The 23977-nt window shown below is 44.2% G+C and overlaps 1 protein-coding gene across 2 annotated transcripts in view; it reads right to left on the bottom strand.

The window, feature by feature from the left end:
• The window catches only part of ABCG2 (ATP binding cassette subfamily G member 2 (JR blood group)), a 176152-nt gene that overhangs the window by 30235 nt on the left and 121940 nt on the right, over positions 1 to 23977 (bottom strand). For both annotated transcript variants that reach the window (XM_069743442.1, XM_069743443.1), the window contains 5 exons: positions 2957 to 3016; positions 2760 to 2874; positions 1565 to 1717; positions 1329 to 1486; positions 138 to 289 (listed from right to left, as the gene is read on the bottom strand). In XM_069743442.1, coding sequence (XP_069599543.1) covers positions 138 to 289; positions 1329 to 1486; positions 1565 to 1717; positions 2760 to 2874; positions 2957 to 3016 — 638 coding nt within the window. The remainder of the gene's footprint in view (positions 1 to 137; positions 290 to 1328; positions 1487 to 1564; positions 1718 to 2759; positions 2875 to 2956; positions 3017 to 23977) is intronic.

Raw genomic sequence — 23977 nt, 5'->3', positions numbered from 1 at the left:
GGAAAATATCTGTACGATGCATTGGAATATGTTAGTACAATATAAGCAATGATACATTGAGGCAAGGAAGCACACATCCCTGACTTATCTACATGGGAAGTAAAATAAAACATGAGTGAAAAGTTCTTCATTGTTACCTAGTTGTGTGAAGTAATCCAGTGCATAGTTAGAAGGCCCATGGTACAACATCTTACCCCCGGCCAGCAAGGTCAGGGTATCAAACAGTCTGAAGATGGAGTAACGAGGCTGGTGTATAGAGAAGATTATGGTTTTGCCTTGCCTTGACATCCTGCATGGTAAAAGAATAAACATAGCATAATTACTACATTAAGACACAAAAGAACACAGAGAGGCCAAAAATACTCTGTTGTAAAAAAAAAATCACGGTAATAAGCAAGTGCTAGTCAAAAGATGGAAAAAAACAAGGTATTTTGTTGATACGTTTTTTTTGCAAAAAAATGTATACTAAGCTGCTCCAATCGTCAGGGTATACCAATATAGAGCAGTCCTAACTAATGTATATAATCCCTATCTGATGTATTTAAAAACCTGATCATCTGTATAGTACCTGTATAAGCAGGGTTCAGAGAGGAAATGTCCATGTGGACATGCTGGATGGAACAGCTTCAGTGCAAATGACCCATAATTTGTGGTGGACTCCCCAGTCTTGTAGAAACTAAAGATAAAAGCTGCTAAAGCTGCACTAAAGCTGTTCCATCCAGCGTGTCCACATGGATATTCCCTCTCTGAACCCTGCTTATACAGGTATTATAAAGATGATCAGGTTTTTAAATACATCAGATAGGGATTATATACATTAGTTAGGACTGCTCTATACGGGTATACCTTGACGATTGGTGGAGCAGCTTAGTATACATTTTTTTTGCAAAAAAACGTATCAACTAAATACCCTGTTTTTTTCCATCTTTTGACTAGCACTTGCTTATTACCGTGATTTTTTTTTACAACAGAGTATTTTTGGCCTCACTGTGCTCTTTTGTGTCCTCAAGTTTCTTGGTGGTGTGTGAACATGTTCCTACAGACTTGTTCAATGTGCAAGTAGCCCATGTGTTTCTGGTTCTAATTACTACATTAAGTAATACACATTGTTATCATTTCTAATGTGGATTATATACATTACATACGAGGTATCTGGGCCTCAAATCAGAATAAGTTAAAACCCGACATTCATTATTTTTTCAAACAGTAGAAAATAAATAGACAAAAGTATGTGTGCTTGTCTTGTTCAGTTGTTCCAGGATAGAAGTCTGAGAGAGCCCTGTAAACAGAAAACCAGTTACATCGGAGAAAAGACTACGTGTCCTAACCTTTTCAGCAGCAAAAGAACAGCATTAGCTGTGCTGGCATCCAAACCAGTAGTAGGTTCATCCAAAAACAAAACCCCTGGGTCAGTGATCAGCTCCATACCAATGTTGGTTCTTTTTCTCTCTCCTCCAGACACTCCTCGAATCATCTGGGTGCCAACCTAAAATCAAACACCAAGGTTTGGACTCCCATTGATTGAGCACTATCGGCAGAAATTCCCAAAGTGTGAGCCTGTTACCTTGGCATCTGCCACTTTAGTCAATCCCAGTTCCTTAATGATTTGATTGATACGCTCATCCTTCTCCTTCTGCTTCAGTGATCTTGGAAGCCTCAAGGCGGCTGAGAATTGCAAGTTCTCACGAACAGTCAATGTCCCCATCACAACGTCATCCTGTAGGAAATATAGGATTGGTCAACAGATGTACTAAATTCATAGTAGTCACCTATAACACCAGTTATTTTACATTGTGTTTTTTATCAACAGGAAACAAAAAGCAGTCATTCTAATGTAAGACCGTCTTCTCACACACTGTATTGAAGCGTTTTAAAACACTATAAAAACTATAGATTTCATGTCTTTTTTTTACCAACATTTTAGATGACATTTTCGACTTTGTAACATATTAAGTTTTCATGTCCTACATAAGCCTACAGGGTAAAATACTAGAAAAAGAATTCATAGCACCTAGACCATGCAGCATTTTAGCCTACAAGATGCAGAAGTATTGTTTAAAAGAAAAAAGGAATACTATCCATTTTTTCCCAGCAGAGATGTGTACTTGTGCAGCATCCAACCCCCAGCGTCCAGATGTTACAGCATAGTGGTTGGGATTTCAAGAAATCCCATGTCCACTATGTGTGCACAGATGCCTGCGGATCACCGGGGGAGAAGGACATGCGGCGAGTCTCTCCAGACCGCAGCATGTTAATTTAAGAGAAATTTCACAAAAACAATGTGTAGAATGTGGTGAATCCGCACGGTTCAGTGAACACAGAAGATTCACCTGTGTTCAATAGATGGCAGCACTTTAGATGCAGCGAACATGCACTGTGCCCAAAGCACTGCCAGTTTAAAATCGTGGGCACATACCCTTAATGTAACATTTGTATCAAGGCACCTATTTACCAGTCAAAATACTGGTATACATGGCAAAGGTGCCTTCTTGCTCACTCTGCACCCCTTTTTTCTACTCCCTAAAATCCTAATCAGTTAATATATGGACACTGGTGTGGATATCCATTTGAATGAACATGCTCTTTAGGAAAGGAATGAATAGAACTAGAACACAGGAGGGAATGCAGTCTAGCTTTTTAAATGACTTCTTATGGTATATTGAATAACGAAAAGGGATATCAAAATCTTCCTTTATTTTAACAGAAGCAGTGCGTTAGGTAAAAAAAACCAAAAAAAACGCCAATTTCATATTATATACCTGTACAACATAGCCAGAGAGACATTTGAAGTTTGGTGGCTGTGGCTTTCCATCTATTAGCACCTCACCAGAAAGCCCGTGAGGATCCTTCCTGGCAGCAAGAACATCCAAAAGCCTTCATGAGGAACATAAACAAGTTATGTCAGTTCATGAACAGGATTTGGTTTTCGTTAGCCAATTGTAAATGTGATACTTACGATGACTTGCCACTGCCAGTAGGACCCAAAATTGCATTAAGACCAGGTCTCATAATCCCACTACGAATATAAAGAAGGTATCATGGTCACATCGTAAAATGTATATACAGATTTAAAATATATATAATAATAATCATTTTATTTTCTATAGCACCAACATATTCCGCAGCACTTTTCAATTAAGCGGGGACATATACAGACAATAAATTCAATACAAAGTAAGACAGTTTAAACAGTAAAATTAGGAGTGAGGACCCTGCTCGCAAGTTTACAATCTACCAGGAAAAAAGTGATTGTTATTTCAGATCCAGCAATTGTAATAAATAGGGAATTTCATATAAAACTGCATGATCCGAACATTAGCCAGTGTGTAAGTGAAATTATCAAGTGCAGTTATCATGTGCATGGATGGTGTGGAGACAGATGAGTAGGAGGGAGCAGATTATGAATAACTAGATGGCAGCCCGATTCTAAAGAATCGGGAGTCTAGAATCCATATATACTTGAAATTCGGCAGGAGCTTGAAGAGCAACGTCACTGGGCGGAGTGTGTCACAGTACGGCACGTTTCTGATTGGTCGCTCGCAGCAGGCGGCAACCAATCAGACACTGGACACTGTTGACGTCACTTATCTCCGGACATTAGCTTCGGACATTAGCTCCGGACATTAGCTCCGGACATTAGCTCCGGACATTAGCTCCGCACATTAGCTCCGGACAAAGCCACGGAAGTTGGCACAAATTGCAGGAAGTAGTATTCTAGGCAATTAATCTCCGGACATTAGCTCCGGACATTAGCTCCGGACATTAGCTCCGGACATTAACTCCGGTCAAAGCCACGGAAGTTGGCACAAATTGCAGGAAGTAGTATTCTAGGCAATTATATATTAGACTAGATGGCAGCCCGATTCTAAAGAATCGGGAGTCTAGAATCCATATATACTTGAAATTCGGCAGGAGCTTGAAGAGCAACGTCACTGGGCCCGCCTCCACGCAGTAGAAACTTGCTGTGAGGTAAAAATTCAAAAATCACACCAAAATGGCGGGCGGAGTGTGTCACAGTACGGCACGTTTCTGATTGGTCGCTCGCAGCAGGCGGCAACCAATCAGACACTGGACACTGTTGACGTCACTTATCTCCGGACATTAGCTCCGGACATTAGCTCCGGACATTAGCTCCGGACAAAGCCACGGAAGTTGGCACAAATTGCAGGAAGTAGTATTCTAGGCAATTATATATTAGATGTTTAGAAGGAGGGAGCAGGGAAGAGTTAGGATAGTGAGCTGAGACTCTAGGTTTGTTTAAAGAGATGTTTTTAAAGCACACTTAAAAATATGGGGGCTACGTAACAGTCGGATCATTTGGGGAAGTGCATTCCAGAGAACTGGTGCAGCACAGGAGAAGTCTTGGAGACGGAGGTGCAAGGTTCAAATTATGGAGGATCTTAATCTTAGGTCAGTTTCAGAATGGAGGGAATGTGTAGGGCGATAGACCGAGATGAGGGAGGAGATATAGGGCGGTGCAGGACTGTGGAGAGCTTTGTGGGTGAGAGATATTAGTTTATATTGTATTCTGTATTGAAAGGGTAACCAATGTAATGACTGGCACAAGGTGGAGGCGGACAGAAATATGATCCTGGCAGACACATTCAGGATCAGGGCCGCCATCAGGGCATTACAGGCATCACTGCCGTATGGGGCCCGGTGATGAGGAGCAAAAAGGGGGGCCCGAGCGAGCACGCTGGCAGCCGGTCCGGTCCGCTCTCTGCTCGGGCCCCCCCTGACATTTTTATTGCGGCTGCGGCTGCCAGTGCCACTGTGCTGTGCCTGCTGTCCCTAAATGTGCCTTGTACCTTTAAGGCGGCCGGGCCCGCGGTGCATCATGGGCCCGCCCGCCGCAAGTTAGTGATGTCACACGCTGCCCTGCTCCACTTCCGTGACCAGAGCAGAGCAGCGTGCGGCGGTGTGACACCACGTGGACGGCGGAGGGAGCAGAGAAGAGGCAGCGGGGGACTACCGGACGACGAGGGACCCGGCGGAGGAGAAGAGGCAGGCGGCTGCAGCGGGGGACCGGCAGAGGAGAGGGCAGAGGCAAGCGCCGGCCCGGCGGCAGCGGGGCCCGGGGCCAGAAGAGGCAAGCACCGGCGGGCGGGGGACCGGCGGGCGGCGGGGGACCAGTCAGACGGCGGAGGAGAAGAGGCAGGCGGGGGAGGGGACCACCGGACGACGAGGGACCCGGCGGAGGAGCAGACGGCAGCGGGGGACTAGAATGCTGGACACAGTGGGGCAGAATGGTGGACACAGTGGGGCAGAATGGTGGACACAGTGGGGCAGAATGGTGGACACAGTGGGGCAGAATGGTGGACACAGTGGGGCAGAATGGTGGACACAGTGGGGCAGAAATGCTGGACACAGTGGGGCAGAATGGTGGACACAGTGGGGCAGAAATGCTGGACACAGTGGGGCAGAATGGTGGACACACAGGGGCAGAAATGCTGGACACAGTGGGACAGAATGGTGGACACAGTGGGGCAGAATGCTGGACACAGTGGGGCAGAAATGCTGGACACAGTGGGGCAGAATGGTGGACACACAGGGGCAGAAATGCTGGACACAGTGGGACAGAATGGTGGACACACAGGGGCAGAAATGCTGGACACAGTGGGGCAGAATGCTGGACACAGTGGGGCAGAATGCTGGACACAGTGGGGCAGAATGCTGGAGACAGTGGGGCAGAATGCTGGAGACAGTGGGGCAGAATGCTGGAGACAGTGGGGCAGAATGCTGGACACAGTGGGGCAGAAATGCTGGACACAGTGACAGGGGCAGAAATGCTGGACACAGTGGGGCAGAATGGTGGACACAGTGGGGCAGAATGGTGGACACACAGGGGCAGAAATGCTGGACACAGTGGGGCAGAATGCTGGACACGGTGGGGCAGAAATGCTGGACACACAGGGGCAGAAATGCTGGACACAGTGGGGCAGAATGCTGGACACACAGGGGCAGAAATGCTGGACACAGTGGGGCAGAATGCTGGACACACAGGGGCAGAAATGCTGGACACAGTGGGGCAGAATGGTGGACACAGTGGGGCAGAATGGTGGACACAGGGGGAGAAATGCTGGACACAGTGGGGCAGAATGCTGGACACAGTGGGGCAGAATGCTGGACACAGTGGGGCAGAAATGCTGGACACAGTGGGGCAGAATGCTGGACACACAGGGGCAGAATGCTGGACACAGTGGGGCAGAATGGTGGACACAGTGGGGCAGAATGGTGGACACAGTGGGGCAGAAATGCTGGACACAGTGGGGCAGAATGCTGGACACACAGGGGCAGAAATGCTGGACACAGTGGGGCAGAAATGCTGGACACAGTGGGGCAGAATGGTGGACACACGGGCAGAAATGCTGGACACAGTGGGGCAGAATGCTGGACACAGTGGGGCAGAATGCTGGACACACAGGGGCAGAAATGCTGGACACAGTGGGGCAGAAATGCTGGACACAGTGGGGCAGATTGGTGGACACACAGGGGCAGAAATGCTGGACACAGTGGGACAGAATGGTGGACACAGTGGGGCAGAATGCTGGACACAGTGGGGCAGAATGGTGGACACACAGGGGCAGAAATGCTGGACACAGTGGGACAGAATGGTGGACACACAGGGGCAGAAATGCTGGACACAGTGGGGCAGAATGCTGGACACAGTGGGGCAGAATGCTGGACACAGTGGGGCAGAATGTTGGGGGCAGAATGTTGGAGACAGTGGGGCAGAATGCTGGACACAGTGGGGCAGAAATGCTGGACACAGTGACAGGGGCAGAAATGCTGGACACAGTGACAGGGGCAGAATGCTGGACACAGGGGCAGACTGTGAGACCCAGGGGCAGAATGCTGGACATTGGGGCAGAATGCGAGACACGGGGCAGAATGGAGATACGGGGCATGATTGGAGACACGGGGCAGGATGAAAGGGGGCATGACTGGAGACAGATGGGGCAGGATTGGAGACAGATGGGGCAGAATGGAGACACAGGGGGCATGATTGGAGACAAGTGTCAGGATTGCAGACATGGGGGCATGGTTGGAGACATAGGGGGCAGAATGGAGACCTGGGGCATGATTGGAGACACTGGGGGCAGAATTGGAGACAGATCGTGCAGGATCATGGGGCAGGATGGATATGATGGAGACAGATGGGGCAGGATGGAGAGATCACATGGGGCGATCATATGGGGCAGGATGGGGAGATCATATGGGGCAGAATGGATACTCATGAGGGCAGGATGGGAGAACATCTGGCTGACGCCAGGAATGAGACACACAGGGCCAGGCTGGGGGATATTATTAATACCATAGGGGCTAATTTAGGGATATTATTACTGCAGTGATGTATTTATTTTATTTTTTGAGTATACTGTTTTAAATGGGGGGCGGTCCTGTTACTGTATAGAGTAATACTATGTCGCCTTCTTCATGTGGTGTAATGTAGAAGTTGTGAAAACTTAAGTAATGTGTTCTGCAAGCGGAGCTCGAGATAACTGTGTTATTTCCTGCAGAGAGAAGTCCTGGCTGGATGAAATGATGGCGGTCTGTGCTGGATGAAAGATGAAGGACTTCACCTAGAGACGTCACTGGTGAGTCAGTGTGTTACCTATACACTGACACTATACACTGTATACAGAGCTCCTGTGTATAATTTCACTAGTGATCACTATATTATCTGTACACAGACACTGCATACTAAGTACAGATCTCCTGTGTATAATGGCACTTATGGTGATAGTATGGTGCTTTTTTTAAATTACTGATCAGAATTGTAGTATTCAGTCACTATGTGGTGGTAATATGCGGTCTTGACATGGTGCGGTGGTATTTGTTCCTTGTATGTGATATTATTGGGCATTTTAAAAATTGAAAAATAAATAAAAATATACCTAAATTGTATTGCATATTTTAACAAATATTTAATAGGTTACAGTAGAGTAGGGCCCGGCCAAAAGTGTCTACCGTGTTATGGTGGCGGCTTAAAAAATCTTTTGGCCAAAACAAAAGCTGCCTGCTATGTAGGTGATCTGGTGATGGGAACTGTCAATGTGTGATTGGTGAGAAGTGGAGTTTTTCCAAGAGAGAGCGGTGGGACTGTGGACAGTTCGAGGGGTGGAGCCCGGAGGCGGGGCTGGGGTGGAGCCTGGGCGGAGTCTCAAGGGGGACCCGAAAATTTTGCCAGTATGGGGCCCCGAAATTTCTAGTGGCAGCCCTGTTCAGGATGGATTGGAGAGGAGAGAGTTTAGTTATAGAGGGAGACTGATCAGAAGAGAGTTGCAGTAGTCTAGACGAGAGTGAATAAGAGCGACAGTAAAAGAGTTTTAGCAGTTTGAAAGGTGAGAAAAAGTCGGATTCTGGAGATGTTTTTAAGATGCGGGTGACAAGAGCGAGTGAGTGATCGGATATAGGGAGTAAAGGAAAGTTGTGTGTCAAATATAACTCCAAGACAGCGGGCGTGCTGCTTGGGAGTTGTGGTTGAATCCTCCAAGGTAATTTCAATGTGAGGTAGAGTAAGGTTAGTACAAGGAGGAAACACAAGTAGTTCAGTTTTGTAGAGATAAGGTTTCAGATAGAGGGAGAACATTATATTAGAGACAGTGGACAAACAATCCTTGGTACATCTTGAATACTAGTGAAGTCCATATACTACAGAGTATGGTGTGCTTTATTACTTGTCTAACTTTATAGGCGTTTTTTCCTGCGGATTCTGCACACCGGTGTCACCATGACTGCAGGTATTATGCGAGACCTTTGTAGTTATAGCCCACTGTAATCGTCATATGTTATCTTTAGGCTCCTTGGGTATTGTGCAATATGTATGGGGTGACCCTATTAGTGTGATAGTATTCTTCCCTTCACCTCATAGCCATTATCCTCAGGGTAGTGTGGGTATGTATTTTACTGCCATGGTATGTTAGGCATCCTGTGTACTTTTTTTGGGTCATGTTCGTGCCTGGTGTGCTCGATCCATAGTACACTTCTCTTTCTGCTACTATCATTATATGGATGGTTGTACCATCTTATTTGTACTCTCTTGACTGATTTTTTTTTATATTTTCTATTGTATATTATTATGATTCTATTAATAAAATTTTGCTATATTGGATATTGCTTCTTCAGTTTCTCTTTTTGGTATATATAAATTCAATGTGAGGTAGAGTAAGGTTAGTACAAGGAGGAAACACAAGAAGTTCAGTTTTGTAGAGATAAGGTTTCAGATAGAGGGAGAATATTATATTAGAGACAGTGGACAAACAATCCTTGGTACATCTTGAATACTAGTGAAGTCCATATACTACAGAGTATGGTGTGCTTTATTACTTGTCTAACTTTATAGTGATGAGCATATATTACACACAATCATTAAACATCCAATCCATCACAATTAGGATGGTGCTTGGTAAAACACTCCTACTCTTTACCTGGGGACACAGTCTTGCTATGTACCAACCAAGAAGGTTACCAACATACTGTACGCTTTAGGTTTTTTTCTAATTAACTTTGACAAAAAGCCAGACAAAATAGAAGGCTAAAAAAGGAATAAAGATAACTAAACAATGTCTATAGCTCAGATAATAATCACAAGCTCATTCAGCATCAAACAAGCCACAAGCACATTTATTTTCTTACACCACTGGTGCAACCTGTACAGCTTTGTAGGCGCCCAAGAGGTAACAGGGTCCACTACCACCTCCAAAGCAGGTGAAATTGTGAATGATGATAAGCTATATGACTACATAGGTTACAGTCTGTTTAGAAAGGATCGTAAAAATCGGAGAGGAGGAGGGGTTTGTCTCTATGTAAAGTCTTGTCTAAAGTCCACTTTAAGGGAGGATATTAGCGAAGGGAATGAGGATGTCGAGTCCATATGGGTTGAAATTCATGGAGGGAAAAATGGTAACAAAATTCTCATTGGGGTCTGTTACAAACCCCCAAATATAACAGAAAGCATGGAAAGTCTACTTCTAAAGCAGATAGATGAAGCTGCAACCCATAATGAGGTCCTGGTTATGGGGGACTTTAACTACCCGGATATTAACTGGGAAACAGAAACCTGTGAAACCCATAAAGGCAACAGGTTTCTGCTAATAACCAAGAAAAATTATCTTTCACAATTGGTGCAGAATCCAACCAGAGGAGCAGCACTTTTAGACCTAATACTATCTAATAGACCTGACAGAATAACAAATCTGCAGGTGGTCGGGCATCTAGGAAATAGCGACCACAATATTGTACAGTTTCACCTGTCTTTCACTAGGGGGACTTGTCAGGGAGTCACAAAAACATTGAACTTTAGGAAGGCAAAGTTTGAACAGCTTAGAGATGCCCTTAATCTGGTAGACTGGGACAATATCCTCAGAAATAAGAATACAGATAATAAATGGGAAATGTTTAAGAACATCCTAAATAGGCAGTGTAAGCGGTTTATACCTTGTGGGAATAAAAGGACTAGAAATAGGAAAAACCCAATGTGGCTAAACAAAGAAGTAAGACAGGCAATTAACAGTAAAAAGAAAGCATTTGCACTACTAAAGCAGGATGGCACCATTGAAGCTCTAAAAAACTATAGGGAGAAAAATACTTTATCTAAAAAACTAATTAAAGCTGCCAAAAAGGAAACAGAGAAGCACATTGCTAAGGAGAGTAAAACTAATCCCAAACTGTTCTTCAACTATATCAATAGTAAAAGAATAAAAACTGAAAATGTAGGCCCCTTAAAAAATAGTGAGGAAAGAATGGTTGTAGATGACGAGGAAAAAGCTAACATATTAAACACCTTCTTCTCCACGGTATTCACGGTGGAAAATGAAATGCTAGGTGAAATCCCAAGAAACAATGAAAACCCTATATTAAGGGTCACCAATCTAACCCAAGAAGAGGTGCGAAACCGGCTAAATAAGATTAAAATAGATAAATCTCCGGGTCCGGATGGCATACACCCACGAGTACTAAGAGAACTAAGTAATGTAATAGATAAACCATTATTTCTTATTTTTAGTGACTCTATAGCGACAGGGTCTGTTCCGCAGGACTGGCGCATAGCAAATGTGGTGCCAATATTCAAAAAGGGCTCTAAAAGTGAACCTGGAAATTATAGGCCAGTAAGTCTAACCTCTATTGTTGGTAAAATATTTGAAGGGTTTCTGAGGGATGTTATTCTGGATTATCTCAATGAGAATAACTGTTTAACTCCATATCAGCATGGGTTTATGAGAAATCGCTCCTGTCAAACCAATCTAATCAGTTTTTATGAAGAGGTAAGCTATAGGCTGGACCACGGTGAGTCATTGGACGTGGTATATCTCGATTTTTCCAAAGCGTTTGATACGGTGCCGCACAAGAGGTTGGTACACAAAATGAGAATGCTTGGTCTGGGGGAAAATGTGTGTAAATGGGTTAGTAACTGGCTTAGTGATAGAAAGCAGAGGGTGGTTATAAATGGTATAGTCTCTAACTGGGTCGCTGTGACCAGTGGGGTACCGCAGGGGTCAGTATTGGGACCTGTTCTCTTCAACATATTCATTAATGATCTGGTAGAAGGTTTACACAGTAAAATATCGATATTTGCAGATGATACAAAACTATGTAAAGCAGTTAATACAAGAGAAGATAGTATTCTGCTACAGATGGATCTGGATAAGTTGGAAACTTGGGCTGAAAGGTGGCAGATGAGGTTTAACAATGATAAATGTAAGGTTATATACATGGGAAGAGGGAATCAATATCACCATTACACACTGAACGGGAAACCACTGGGTAAATCTGACAGGGAGAAGGACTTGGGGATCCTAGTTAATGATAAACTTACCTGGAGCAGCCAGTGCCAGGCAGCAGCTGCCAAGGCAAACAGGATCATGGGGTGCATTAAAAGAGGTCTGGATACACATGATGAGAGCATTATACTGCCTCTGTACAAATCCCTAGTTAGACCGCACATGGAGTACTGTGTCCAGTTTTGGGCACCGGTGCTCAGGAAGGATATAATGGAACTAGAGAGAGTACAAAGGAGGGCAACAAAATTAATAAAGGGGATGGGAGAACTACAATACCCAGATAGATTAGCGAAATTAGGATTATTTAGTCTAGAAAAAAGACGAATGAGGGGCGATCTAATAACCATGTATAAGTATATAAGGGGACAATACAAATATCTCGCTGAGGATCTGTTTATACCAAGGAAGGTGACGGGCACAAGGGGGCATTCTTTGCGTCTGGAGGAGAGAAGGTTTTTCCACCAACATAGAAGAGGATTCTTTACTGTTAGGGCAGTGAGAATCTGGAATTGCTTGCCTGAGGAGGTGGTGATGGCGAACTCAGTCGAGGGGTTCAAGAGAGGCCTGGATGTCTTCCTGGAGCAGAACAATATTGTATCATACAATTATTAGGTTCTGTAGAAGGACGTAGATCTGGGTATTTATTATGATGGAATATAGGCTGAACTGGATGGACAAATGTCTTTTTTCGGCCTTACTAACTATGTTACTATGTTACTATGTTACATAGGGCCCATACATTGTTCATCATATCCGAGTATCTTGGGCATGCTCGTGTAATATGCTCAAGTCCCCACGGCTGCATGTTTTGTGGTTGTTTGACAGCTGCAACACATGCGGGGATAGCCGTTTGTCAGGCAATCCCCGTATGTGTGGCAGCTGTATAACAGCCATGAATCAAGCAGCTGTGGGGACTCGAACAATATTACTCAAGTACGTCTGAGATACTCGGATAACACCTGAGCATGCTCGGATAACATGATATCCGAGCAGGTTCACTCATCACTAGTCCTTATCCTTCAGGAAAAAAAGTGTAATATATGAATCAGTTTATGGCATTTCATAGCTTTCAGTCTCCTCCCTGTTATACAATTTCTACATAGCATAGTTGATTACAAAACTGATAAGATACCTCTCACCCAGTAAGCATTACTCACTAATTGTTGTCTACTGAAACCATTCACAATGTCATCCTGCTACATATCACTCACCTAAAAGTCACGCTACACAACGATCAAGCCTAGTGATTTTCTATCAGCCATTATTGACATTAATATCTAAAACAATTTAGGAAAATGAAGGATAACTTATGAGCTACTAAAAATGTATAAAAGTGATCATACTTGTATCAAGTGGGACTTTAAATGAGTCTTTGTCAAGATTTTTTAAAAGAGCACAAAAATTTAATGTCACAGTGGTCCGTTATAATTACGCTTGATATATAGTCCTGGTTATACAGAAAGAACCAATCCAGTGGAAAGGGGGCTGATGTTTCTAAAAATGAGGCAGTGATCAGCTATTATCAAGAAGACGTACATGAATGGCCCACCATTTATTACATTTTTGGGGTCTTATAGAGTCACCGACGCCCCACTATGTCTCATAGGCCGGCGTCACACTTGCGAGTTTTATGGACGTAAGAGCGCAGAAACTACGTCCGTAAAACTCGCAAAAAATACGGCACAATTATTCTCTATGCCCCTGCTCCTATCTGCCGTATTAAACTGATCAGTATTATACGGCCTTCTACGGCCGTAGAAAATCGCAGCATGCTGCGTTTGTCACCGTATTGCGCAAATAAAATGTCAATGAAAGTCTATGGAAGCCCCAAAAATACGGATTACACACGGACCAGCAGTGTGACTTGCGAGGAATACGCAGCGCTGTTAGAGAGAAAAGCCGGCAATTCAGTGCGGTGTACAGTAAAATCACACTGACAGCTTACAGTAGAATAGGTAGAATAAATGTGTACACATAGAATAGTTATATATATATATATATATATATATATATATATATATATATATATATGTCATTGAGACACATATACAGTGGGGCAAAAAAGTATTTAGTCAGTCAGCAATAGTGCAAGTTCCACCACTTAAAAAGATGAGAGGCGTCTGTAATTTACATCATAGGTAGACCTCAACTATGGGAGACAAACTGAGAAAAAAAAATCCAGAAAATCACATTGTCTGTTTTTTTAACATTTTATTTGCATATTATGGTGGAAAATAAGTATTTGGTCAGAAACAAAATTTCATCTCAATACTTTGTAATATATTCTTTGTTGGCAATGACAGAGGTCAAACGTTTTCTGTAAGTCTTCACAAGGTTGCCACACACTGTTGTTGGTATGTTGGCCCATTCCTCCATGCAGATCTCCTCTAGAGCAGTGATGTTTTTGGCTTTTCGCTTGGCAACACGGACTTTCAACTCCCTCCAAAGGTTTTCTATAGGGTTGAGATCTGGAGACTGGCTAGGCCACTCCAGGACCTTGAAATGCTTCTTACGAAGCCACTCCTTCGTTGCTCTGACGGTGTGCTTTGGATCATTGTCATGTTGAAAGACCCAGCCACGTTTCATCTTCAATGCCCTTGCTGATGGAAGGAGGTTTGCACTCAAAATCTCACGATACATGGCCCCATTCATTCTTTCATGTACCCGGATCAGTCGTCCTGGCCCCTTTGCAGAGAAACAGCCCCAAAGCATGATGTTTCCACCACCATGCTTTACAGTAGGTATGGTGTTTGATGGATGCAACTCAGTATCATACTACACACTACATACTTGGAGCAGAGAATGACGGCCAAGACCCTGTACACACTGAGAGAAACAGCTATGACAGTACAGTCAACAAAAGTGGCAGAAAGCTCCTGAACGTATGTAAAAGTTTAGGACTTCATATCCTTAATGGACGAAGCAAGGGTGACTCCTTAGGAAGGTATACACTAAACTCCCATGTAGGGAGGAGTGTAGTTGATTACGCCATTACAGACCTGAACCTGGCAGATGTCAGCGCCTTCATAGTCACCCCACAAACGCACCTGTCAGACCACAGCCAACTTCTTCTGTACATTTAGAGAAACCATCCACTCAGAAGCCACAGCAGAGCGGCCTCTTCACCCGGCCTCCATCCTATAAATGGTCCAAAATGTCGGCACTAAGATATAAAGAAGCTTCCAGCAGACCTGAAATACAGCGGATGCTCCACCACTTCTACAACCTTGAGTACATGCCAAACCCAGAGGGAGTGAACCAAGCAGCAAAGGACCTCAACAATATATTCTACGCAATGGCCAGACTGTCCGACCTTAAAAAAGTCGACTACAAGAGACCAAAAGAAACACAGGTCAATGGCTGGTTTGACAGAGAATGTAAAGCTGTACGGAAGACCCTGAGAACAGCCTCCAACAAGAAACACAGAGACCCCAACCACCTGGGTCTGAGGGAAGCCTATGACTCCATACAAAAGCAGTACAAAACCATCCTCAGGAGGAAGAAGCAGAGTTACATCTCTACCAAGCTCAATCAACTCCAAGACGCCCTCCAAGACAACTCCTTCTGGGATCTATGGAACCACATGGGCACCAAAGACAAGAAAAACAACAACCATATCCAAAATGGCAACCTCTGGCTCCAATACTTCAGAGACCTCTATAAAGACATTCCAAAGGAAGGACTAAGCCAAGAACAGGAAAACATAATGGCGAAACTAAAAGCAATGGAGGAAAAAATCAAAAACTTCCAAAACCCGGTGGATACACCTATAACACTACAGGAAGTAACCAAGAGACTCTCCTCCATAAGATGTAGAAAAGCCGGTGGCCTGGATGGAATCCTACCAGAAATGCTGAAGTACAGCCCACCAGAAATACAGGCTGCAATGGTTAAACTCTTCAATATTGTACTGAGTGCCGGCTACTTCCCACGTACCTGGAACCAAGGCCTCATCACACCCATCCACAAGAGTGGGGACAGGTATGACCCAGCCAACTACAGAGGCATATGCGTCAGCAGCAACCTGGGAAAACTGTTCAACAGTATCCTGAACAAGAGGATCCTCACCTTCCTCACCGAGCACAACGTCCTCAGCAAGAGCCAAGCAGGGTTCATGCCGAACCACCGCACCACTGACCACATCTATACTCTGCACAGCCTCATTCAGAGACACGTCTACAATACAAAGAATGGGAAGATATACGCCTGCTTTGTGGACTTTAAAAAGGCCTTTGATTCAGTGTGGCACCCGGGCTTATTCCTGAAACTGCTGGAGAGTGGAATAGGAGGAAAGACCTACGATGTCATCAAAAGCTCCTACACCGAGAACAGCTGCAGCGTGAGTGTGAGCGGCAAAAGAACGGCTTTTTTCCAGCAGAGCCGCGGAGTATGACAAGGCTGCAGCCTAAGCCCAACGCTCTTCAACATCTAGATCAACGAGCTGGCTACCGCCCTGGAATCCTCCTCAGCACCAGGTCTCACCCTCCACGACGCCCAGGTGAAATTCCTGCTGTATGCAGATGACCTGCTGCTGCTGTCACCAACCGAGAAAGGCCTCCAGGACAACCTGAAAATCCTAGAGAAATTCAGCTCCACCTGGGCCCTACCGGTCAACCTAAAGAAAACCAACACCATGGTGTTCCAGAGGAGAAAGAGAAGATCAGACCAACACCCATCATTTATCCTCAACAACTGCGACCTCACAGGAACGGACAAATATACCTACCTGGGCCTAGAGATTCACCGGTCAGGGAGCTTCAAACAAGCCATAGAGACCCTGAAAGACAAGGCCTGCAAAACCTTCTATGCCATCCGAAGGACACTCTACCATCTGAAGCCACCAGTGAGGGTCTGGCTAAAAATCTTCGACTCCATCATCGCCCCAATCCTCCTGTATGGCAGCGAAGTCTGGGGTCCTCACACCTACCCAGACTGGTCAAAGTGGGATTCCAGTCCAACAGAAATATTCCACCTGGAATTCTGCAAGCACCTTCTCCAGGTCCATCGGACCACCTCCAACAGTGCTTGTCGGGCCGAGCTGGGCAGATTCCCTCTACACCTAACAGTTCTAAAGAGGGCGCTGTCATTCCGGGCTCACCTGCATAGGAGCAATCCAAGCTCCCATCACCATAAAGCCCTGATACATGAAGGTGAAACAGAAAAACCAGAACCCCCGGAACAGCCCAGCCAAACCCAACCGGAGCAGAACACCAATCACAACAACCTGACAAAAGCCGGAATTAGGAAGATGGCAGATGAAGGCCAGGAGAGGTATGTCAGTGACTGGAAGAATGATATCATCAGCTCACAGAAACTGACCATGTACAGGAGCCTACAGAGAGACTACAGACTGGCCCCATATCTGGAGAAACTCCCGGACCCCAGAGACCGCCAGATCCTGAGCCGATATAGACTCAGTGCCCACAGTCTGGCCATCGAATGTGGCCGACACAGGCAGAGCTACAAGCCCAGGGAGGAAAGACTGTGCCAACACTGTGATCAGGAGGCCATTGAGGACGAAACCCACTTCCTGCTACACTGCTCCAAATACTCAGCAGTGAGGGACACTCACTTCAGGAGACTCTCACATCTCTTCCCAGACTTCATCACCATGAAGGAGGAAGAGAAAACATATATCTTGCTGGGAGAAGAAGAGAGAGCAGTGGAGATAGCAGCGCGGTATGTGAGCGAATGTCATAGACTGCGAGAAAGAGAACTATGATGCCATGGACTATAGCCCCCAACCTGGACCTGCCCCATCCACCTCCCCTATGCCATGGACTATAGCCCCCAAACTGGACCTGCCCCATCCACCTCCCCTATGCCATGGACTATAGCCCCCACCCTGGATCTGCCCCATCCACCTCCCCTATGCCATGGATTATAGCCCCCACCCTAGATCTGCCCCATCCACCTCCCCTACAGCTCCTACCCAACATCCCCACAGTCCCTATCCCTATTGCCTCTATACACTTGCTTTGGCAAAACTGATGTGTATTTGGTCCTGCCAATAAAGCTTCTTTGAATCTTGAATCTTGAATCTTGTATTCTTTTTCCTCCAAACACGACAAGTTGTGTTTCTACCAAACAGTTCCAGTTTGGTTTCATCAGACCATAGGACATTCTCCCAAAACTCCTCTGGATCATCCAAATGCTCTTTAGCAAACTTCAGACGGGCCCGGACATGTACAGGCTTAAGCAGTGGGACACGTCTGGCACTGCAGGATCTGAGTCCATGGTGGCGTAGTGTGTTACTTATGGTAGGCCTTGTTACATTGGTCCCAGCTCTCTGCAGTTCATTCACTAGGTCCCCCCGCGTGGTTCTGGGATTTTTGCTCACCGTTCTTGTGATCATTCTGACCCCACGGGGTGGGATTTTGCGTGGAGCCCCAGATCGAGGGAGATTATCAGTGGTCTTGTATGTCTTCCATTTTCTAATTATTGCTCCCACTGTTGATTTCTTCACTCCAAGCTGGTTGGCTATTGCAGATTCAGTCTTCCCAGCCTGGTGCAGGGCTACAATTTTGTTTCTGGTGTCCTTTGACAGCTCTTTGGTCTTCACCATAGTGGAGTTTGGAGTCAGACTGTTTGAGGGTGTGCACAGGTGTCTTTTTATACTGATAACAAGCTTAAACAGGTGCCATTACTACAGGTAATGAGTGGAGGAAAGAGGAGACTCTTAAAGAAGAAGTTACAGGTCTGTGAGAGCCAGAAATCTTGATTGTTTGTTTCTGACCAAATACTTATTTTCCACTATAATATAAAAAAAAAAATGATAAAAAAACAGACAATGTGATTTTCTGGATTTTTTTTTCTCAGTTTGTCTCCCATAGTTGAGGTCTACCTATGATGTAAATTACAGACGCCTCTCATCTTTTTAAGTGGTGGAACTTGCACTATTGCTGACTGACTAAATACTTTTTTGCCCCACTGTATGTATATATATTAATATTTCATCCAGCGCGATATAGCAGAAAGCTGGTAATTCAATTACCGGCTTTTGCTTTCTCCTTCCTAAAACCCGACATGATATGAGACCTGGTTTACATGCAGTAAACCATCTCATATCCCCATTTTTTTTTGCATATTCCACACTACTAATGTTAGTAGTGTGTATATGCAACATTTGGCCGTTCTAGCTAGTAAATTAAGGGGTTAAATGGTGGAAAAAATTGGCGTGGGCTCCCGCACAATTTTCTCCGCCAGAGTAGTAAAGCCAGTGACTGAGGGCAGATATTAATAGCCTGGAGAGGGTCCATGGTTATTGGCCCCCCCCCTGGCTAAAAACATCTGCCCCCAGCCACCCCAGAAAAGGCACATCTGGAAGATGCGCCTATTCTGGCACTTGGCCACTCTCTTCCCATTCCCGTGTAGCGGTGGGATATGGGGTAATGAAGGGTTAATGTCACCTTGCTATTGTAAGGTGACATTAAGCCAAATTAATAATGGAGAGGCGTCAATTATGACACCTATCGATTATTAATCCAATACTAGTAAAGGGTTAAAAAAACACACACACACATTATTAAAAATTAATTTAATGAAAAAAAACACAAAGGTTGTTGTATTAATTTATTCTACTCTCAATCCACTCACTGAAGACCCTCGATCTGTAAATAAAAAAAAATAAATAAATCAAGAATATACATACCTTCCGAGGATCTGTAAGGTCCAACGATGTAAATCCATCTGAAGGGGTTAAAATATTTTGCAGGCAGGAGTTCTGTTAATGCAGCGCTACTCCTGCCTGCAAAACCCCAGCGAATGAAGGTAAAATAGGTCATTGACCTATATTTAGCTTCATTTGCGGTGAGGCGCCCTCTGCTGGCTGTTCCTAGATCGTGGGAACTTTCCTAGAAAGCTCCCTGGCTCGAGATCATAAGAGGGCGCCCTCTGCTGGTTGTCCTCATATGAACTCGAGACAGGGAGCTTTCTAGGAAAGTTCCCACGATCTAGGAACAGCCAGCAGAGGGCGCCTCACCGCAAATGAAGCTAAATATAGGTCATTGACCTACTTTACCTTCATTCGCTGGGGTTTTGCAGGCAGGAGTAGCGCTGCATTAGCAGAACTCCTGCCTGCAAAATATTTTAACCCCTTCAGATGGATTTACATCGTTGGACCTTACAGATCCTCGGAAGGTATGTATATTCTTGGTTTATTATTTTTTTTTTGATTTACAGATCGAGGGTCTTCAGTGAGTGGATTGAGAGTAGAATAAATTAATACAACAACCTTTGTGTTTTTTTCATAAAATTAATTATTAATAATGTGTGTGTGTTGTTTTTTTTTAACCCTTTACTAGTATTGGATTAATAATGGATAGGTGTCATAATTGACGCCTCTCCATTATTAATTTGGCTTAATGTCACCTTACAATAGCAAGGTGACATTAACCCTTCATTACCCCATATCCCACCGCTACACGGGAATGGGAAGAGAGTGGCCAAGTGCCAGAATAGGCGCATCTTCCAGATGTGCCTTTTCTGGGGTGGCTGGGGGCAGATGTTTGTAGCCAGGGGGGGGCCCAATAACCATGGACCCTCTCCAGGCTATTAATATCTGCCCTCAGTCACTGGCTTTACTACTCTGGTGGAGAAAATTGTGCGGGAGCCCACGCCAATTTTTTCCGCCATTTAACCCCTTAATTTACTAGCTAGAACGGCCAAAGTTTGCATATACACACTACTAACATTAGTAGTGTGGAATATGCAAAAAAATGGGGATATGAGATGGTTTACTGTATGTAAACCAGGTCTCATATCATGTCCAGTTTTAGGAAGGAGAAAGCAAAAGCCGGTAATTGAATTACCGGCTTTCTGCTATATCGCGCTGGATGAAATATTAATATATATACATATATGTGACTACTGACATATATATATATATATATATATCTAATATATAATTGCCTAGAATACTACTTCCTGCAATTTGTGCCAACTTCCGTGGCTTTGTCCGGAGATAATGTCCGGAGCTAATGTCCGGAGCTAATGTCCGGAGCTAATGTCCGGAGATAAGTGACGTCAACAGTGTCCAGTGTCTGATTGGTTGCCGCCTGCTGCGAGCGACCAATCAGAAACGTGCCGTACTGTGACACACTCCGCCCGCCATTTTGGTGTGATTTTTGAATTTTTACCTCACAGCAAGTTTCTACTGCGTGGAGGCGGGCCCAGTAACGTTGCTCTTCAAGCTCCTGCCGAATTTCGTCAAAAAAATGATAATACCATTTACCAAAACTATATATATTTAGTTGTGAAGTGGTTCAGTGACATTTTCACACCAATTTTGAACTTTTGTTTGGTGTTTTCTCCATATACTGCCTATTATTCACTGACTGTTATACTGAGAGACTGCCGGTTATTAACCTCTTCTTTGCCACATTGGGTATATTGCTCTATTATTTGCCACATAAGGACATTGTCCATTATTGCCCAGCAATTTCTCTGCAATATAAACTGCCTATTTATTAATATCTGCATTCCTGCAAAGAACTATTGCCTATTATTAACTGGCTATTTTCCTACTACCTGACATTGTTCTTAAGCAAAGAACCGTTGTTGTGGCATTTGCCACAACACGCAAAGTTGTCGTCTGATGTCTTTCATCCCTCCCCTCATAAGCATGTTCATGGATCCTGTGTAACTGTACCTTAAATAACAAGAATTGTCAAGAGCTGGTGAGTGCAGCCATTTTTTGTTCTTTCTTACTATTATTTATTAATTGTATTATTTTTACATTTGAATAAATAAAGTATATATGGATTCTAGACTCCCGAACCTTTAGAGTCGGGCTGCCATCTAGTATATATATATATATATATATATATATATATATATATACAGTGGGGCAAAAAAGTATTTAGTCAGTCAGCAATAGTGAAGGTTCCACCACTTAAAAAGATGAGAGGCGTCTGTAATTTACATCATAGGTAGACCTCAACTATGGGAGACAAACTGAGAAAAAAAAATCCAGAAAATCACATTGTCTGTTTTTTTAACATTTTATTTGCATATTATGGTGGAAAATAAGTATTTGGTCAGAAACAAACAATCAAGATTTCTGGCTCTTACAGACCTGTAACTTCTTCTTTAAGAGTCTCCTCTTTCCTCCACTCATTACCTGTAGTAATGGCACCTGTTTAAACTTGTTATCAGTATAAAAAGACACCTGTGCACACCCTCAAACAGTCTGACTCCAAACTCCACTATGGTGAAGACCAAAGAGCTGTCAAAGGACACCAGAAACAAAATTGTAGCCCTGCACCAGGCTGGGAAGACTGAATCTGCAATAGCCAACCAGCTTTGAGTGAAGAAATCAACAGTGGGAGCAATAATTAGAAAATGGAAGACATACAAGACCACTGATAATCTCCCTCGATCTGGGGCTCCACGCAAAATCCCACCCCGTGGGGTCAGAATGATCACAAGAACGGTGAGCAATAATCCCAGAACCACGCGGGGGGACCTAGTGAATGAACTGCAGAGAGCTGGGACCAATGTAACAAGGCCTACCATAAGTAACACACTACGCCACCATGGACTCAGATCCTGCAGTGCCAGACGTGTCCCACTGCTTAAGCCAGTACATGTCCGGGCCCATCTGAAGTTTGCTAGAGAGCATTTGGATGATCCAGAGGAGTTTTGGGAGAATGTCCTATGGTCTGATGAAACCAAACTGGAACTGTTTGGTAGAAATACAACTTGTCGTGTTTGGAAGAAAAAGAATACTGAGTTGCATCCATCAAACACCATACCTACTGTAAAGCATGGTGGTGGAAACATCATGCTTTGGGGCTGTTTCTCTGCAAAGGGGCCAGGACGACTGATCCGGGTACATGAAAGAATGAATGGGGCCATGTATCGTGAGATTTTGAGTGCAAACCTCCATCCATCAGCAAGGGCATTGAAGATGAAACGTGGCTGGGTCTTTCAACATGACAATGATCCAAAGCACACCGCCAGGGCAACGAAGGAGTGGCTTCGTAAGAAGCATTTCAAGGTCCTAGAGTGGCCTAGCCAGTCTCCAGATCTCAACCCTATAGAAAACCTTTGGAGGGAGTTGAAAGTCCGTGTTGCCAAGCGAAAAGCCAAAAACATCACTGCTCTAGAGGAGATCTGCATGGAGGAATGGGCCGACATACCAACAACAGTGTGTGGCAACCTTGTCAAGACTTACAGAAAACGTTTGACCTCTGTCATTGCCAACAAAGGATATATTACAAAGTATTGAGATGAAATTTTGTTTCTGACCAAATACTTATTTTCCACCATAATATGCAAATAAAATGTTAAAAAAACAGACAATGTGATTTTCTGGATTTTTTTTTCTCAGTTTGTCTCCCATAGTTGAGGTCTACCTATGATGTAAATTACAGACGCCTCTCATCTTTTTAAGTGGTGGAACTTGCACTATTGCTGACTGACTAAATACTTTTTTGCCCCACTGTATATATACAGTATATATGGTTTTTTTTTTTTTTTACACATGGATCCCTTGTATAGCCGCATGTCGGTTTTGCAAGCCTGCGATAAAAACACGCATTACAGCTGCCATACGGATTACATACGGAGGATGCCATGCACAAAAAACGGTGACACACCCTGCCTACGGAGGAGCTACGGACCACTATTTTCGGGACTTTTCAGCGTATTACGGCCGTAATATACGGACCGTGTTTTCATACGCTGTGTGTGACGCCGGCCATAGAGGGGTTACGGATAGTAAAGGGCATGAAGACAGGCACTGTCCTGATAAAATAACCAGATTAATCATGGAAGAAGATAAGCTATGGATATGATATATTTAAGATTTGAATTCATGAATTAAAACAAAATGATGCTACTGAATGAATGAATGAGTCATGCAAAAAATGCAACCTAAAAAAAGGAAGTCACACACTAACAATGCCGAGTCACATACATAATGTGACGGTGCAGAAATCTGTATGACAGCAATTTTGGGATCATGGCCATTTACAATGCTTACAATAAATTGAAATATATACATGAAAGTTAGAGAAACAAGCACTGTGCTTGGGCAAATTAAACATAGGGCATATTGATCATCTATGAACTGAGGCATCTGGTACTCCTCAAACAGTAGACAAAGGGGGCATATAAACCCATCTAATGCAGGGGTCCCCAACTCCAGTCCTCAAGGCCCACCAACAGGTCATGTTTTCAGGATTTCCTTT

This window comes from Ranitomeya imitator, chromosome 1 (genome assembly GCF_032444005.1).
Source record: "Ranitomeya imitator isolate aRanImi1 chromosome 1, aRanImi1.pri, whole genome shotgun sequence".
Classification (NCBI taxonomy): Eukaryota; Metazoa; Chordata; class Amphibia; order Anura; family Dendrobatidae; genus Ranitomeya; species Ranitomeya imitator.
The sequence above is the reverse complement of the archived record's forward strand: the minus strand, read 5'-3'. Positions and strand labels throughout refer to the sequence as shown.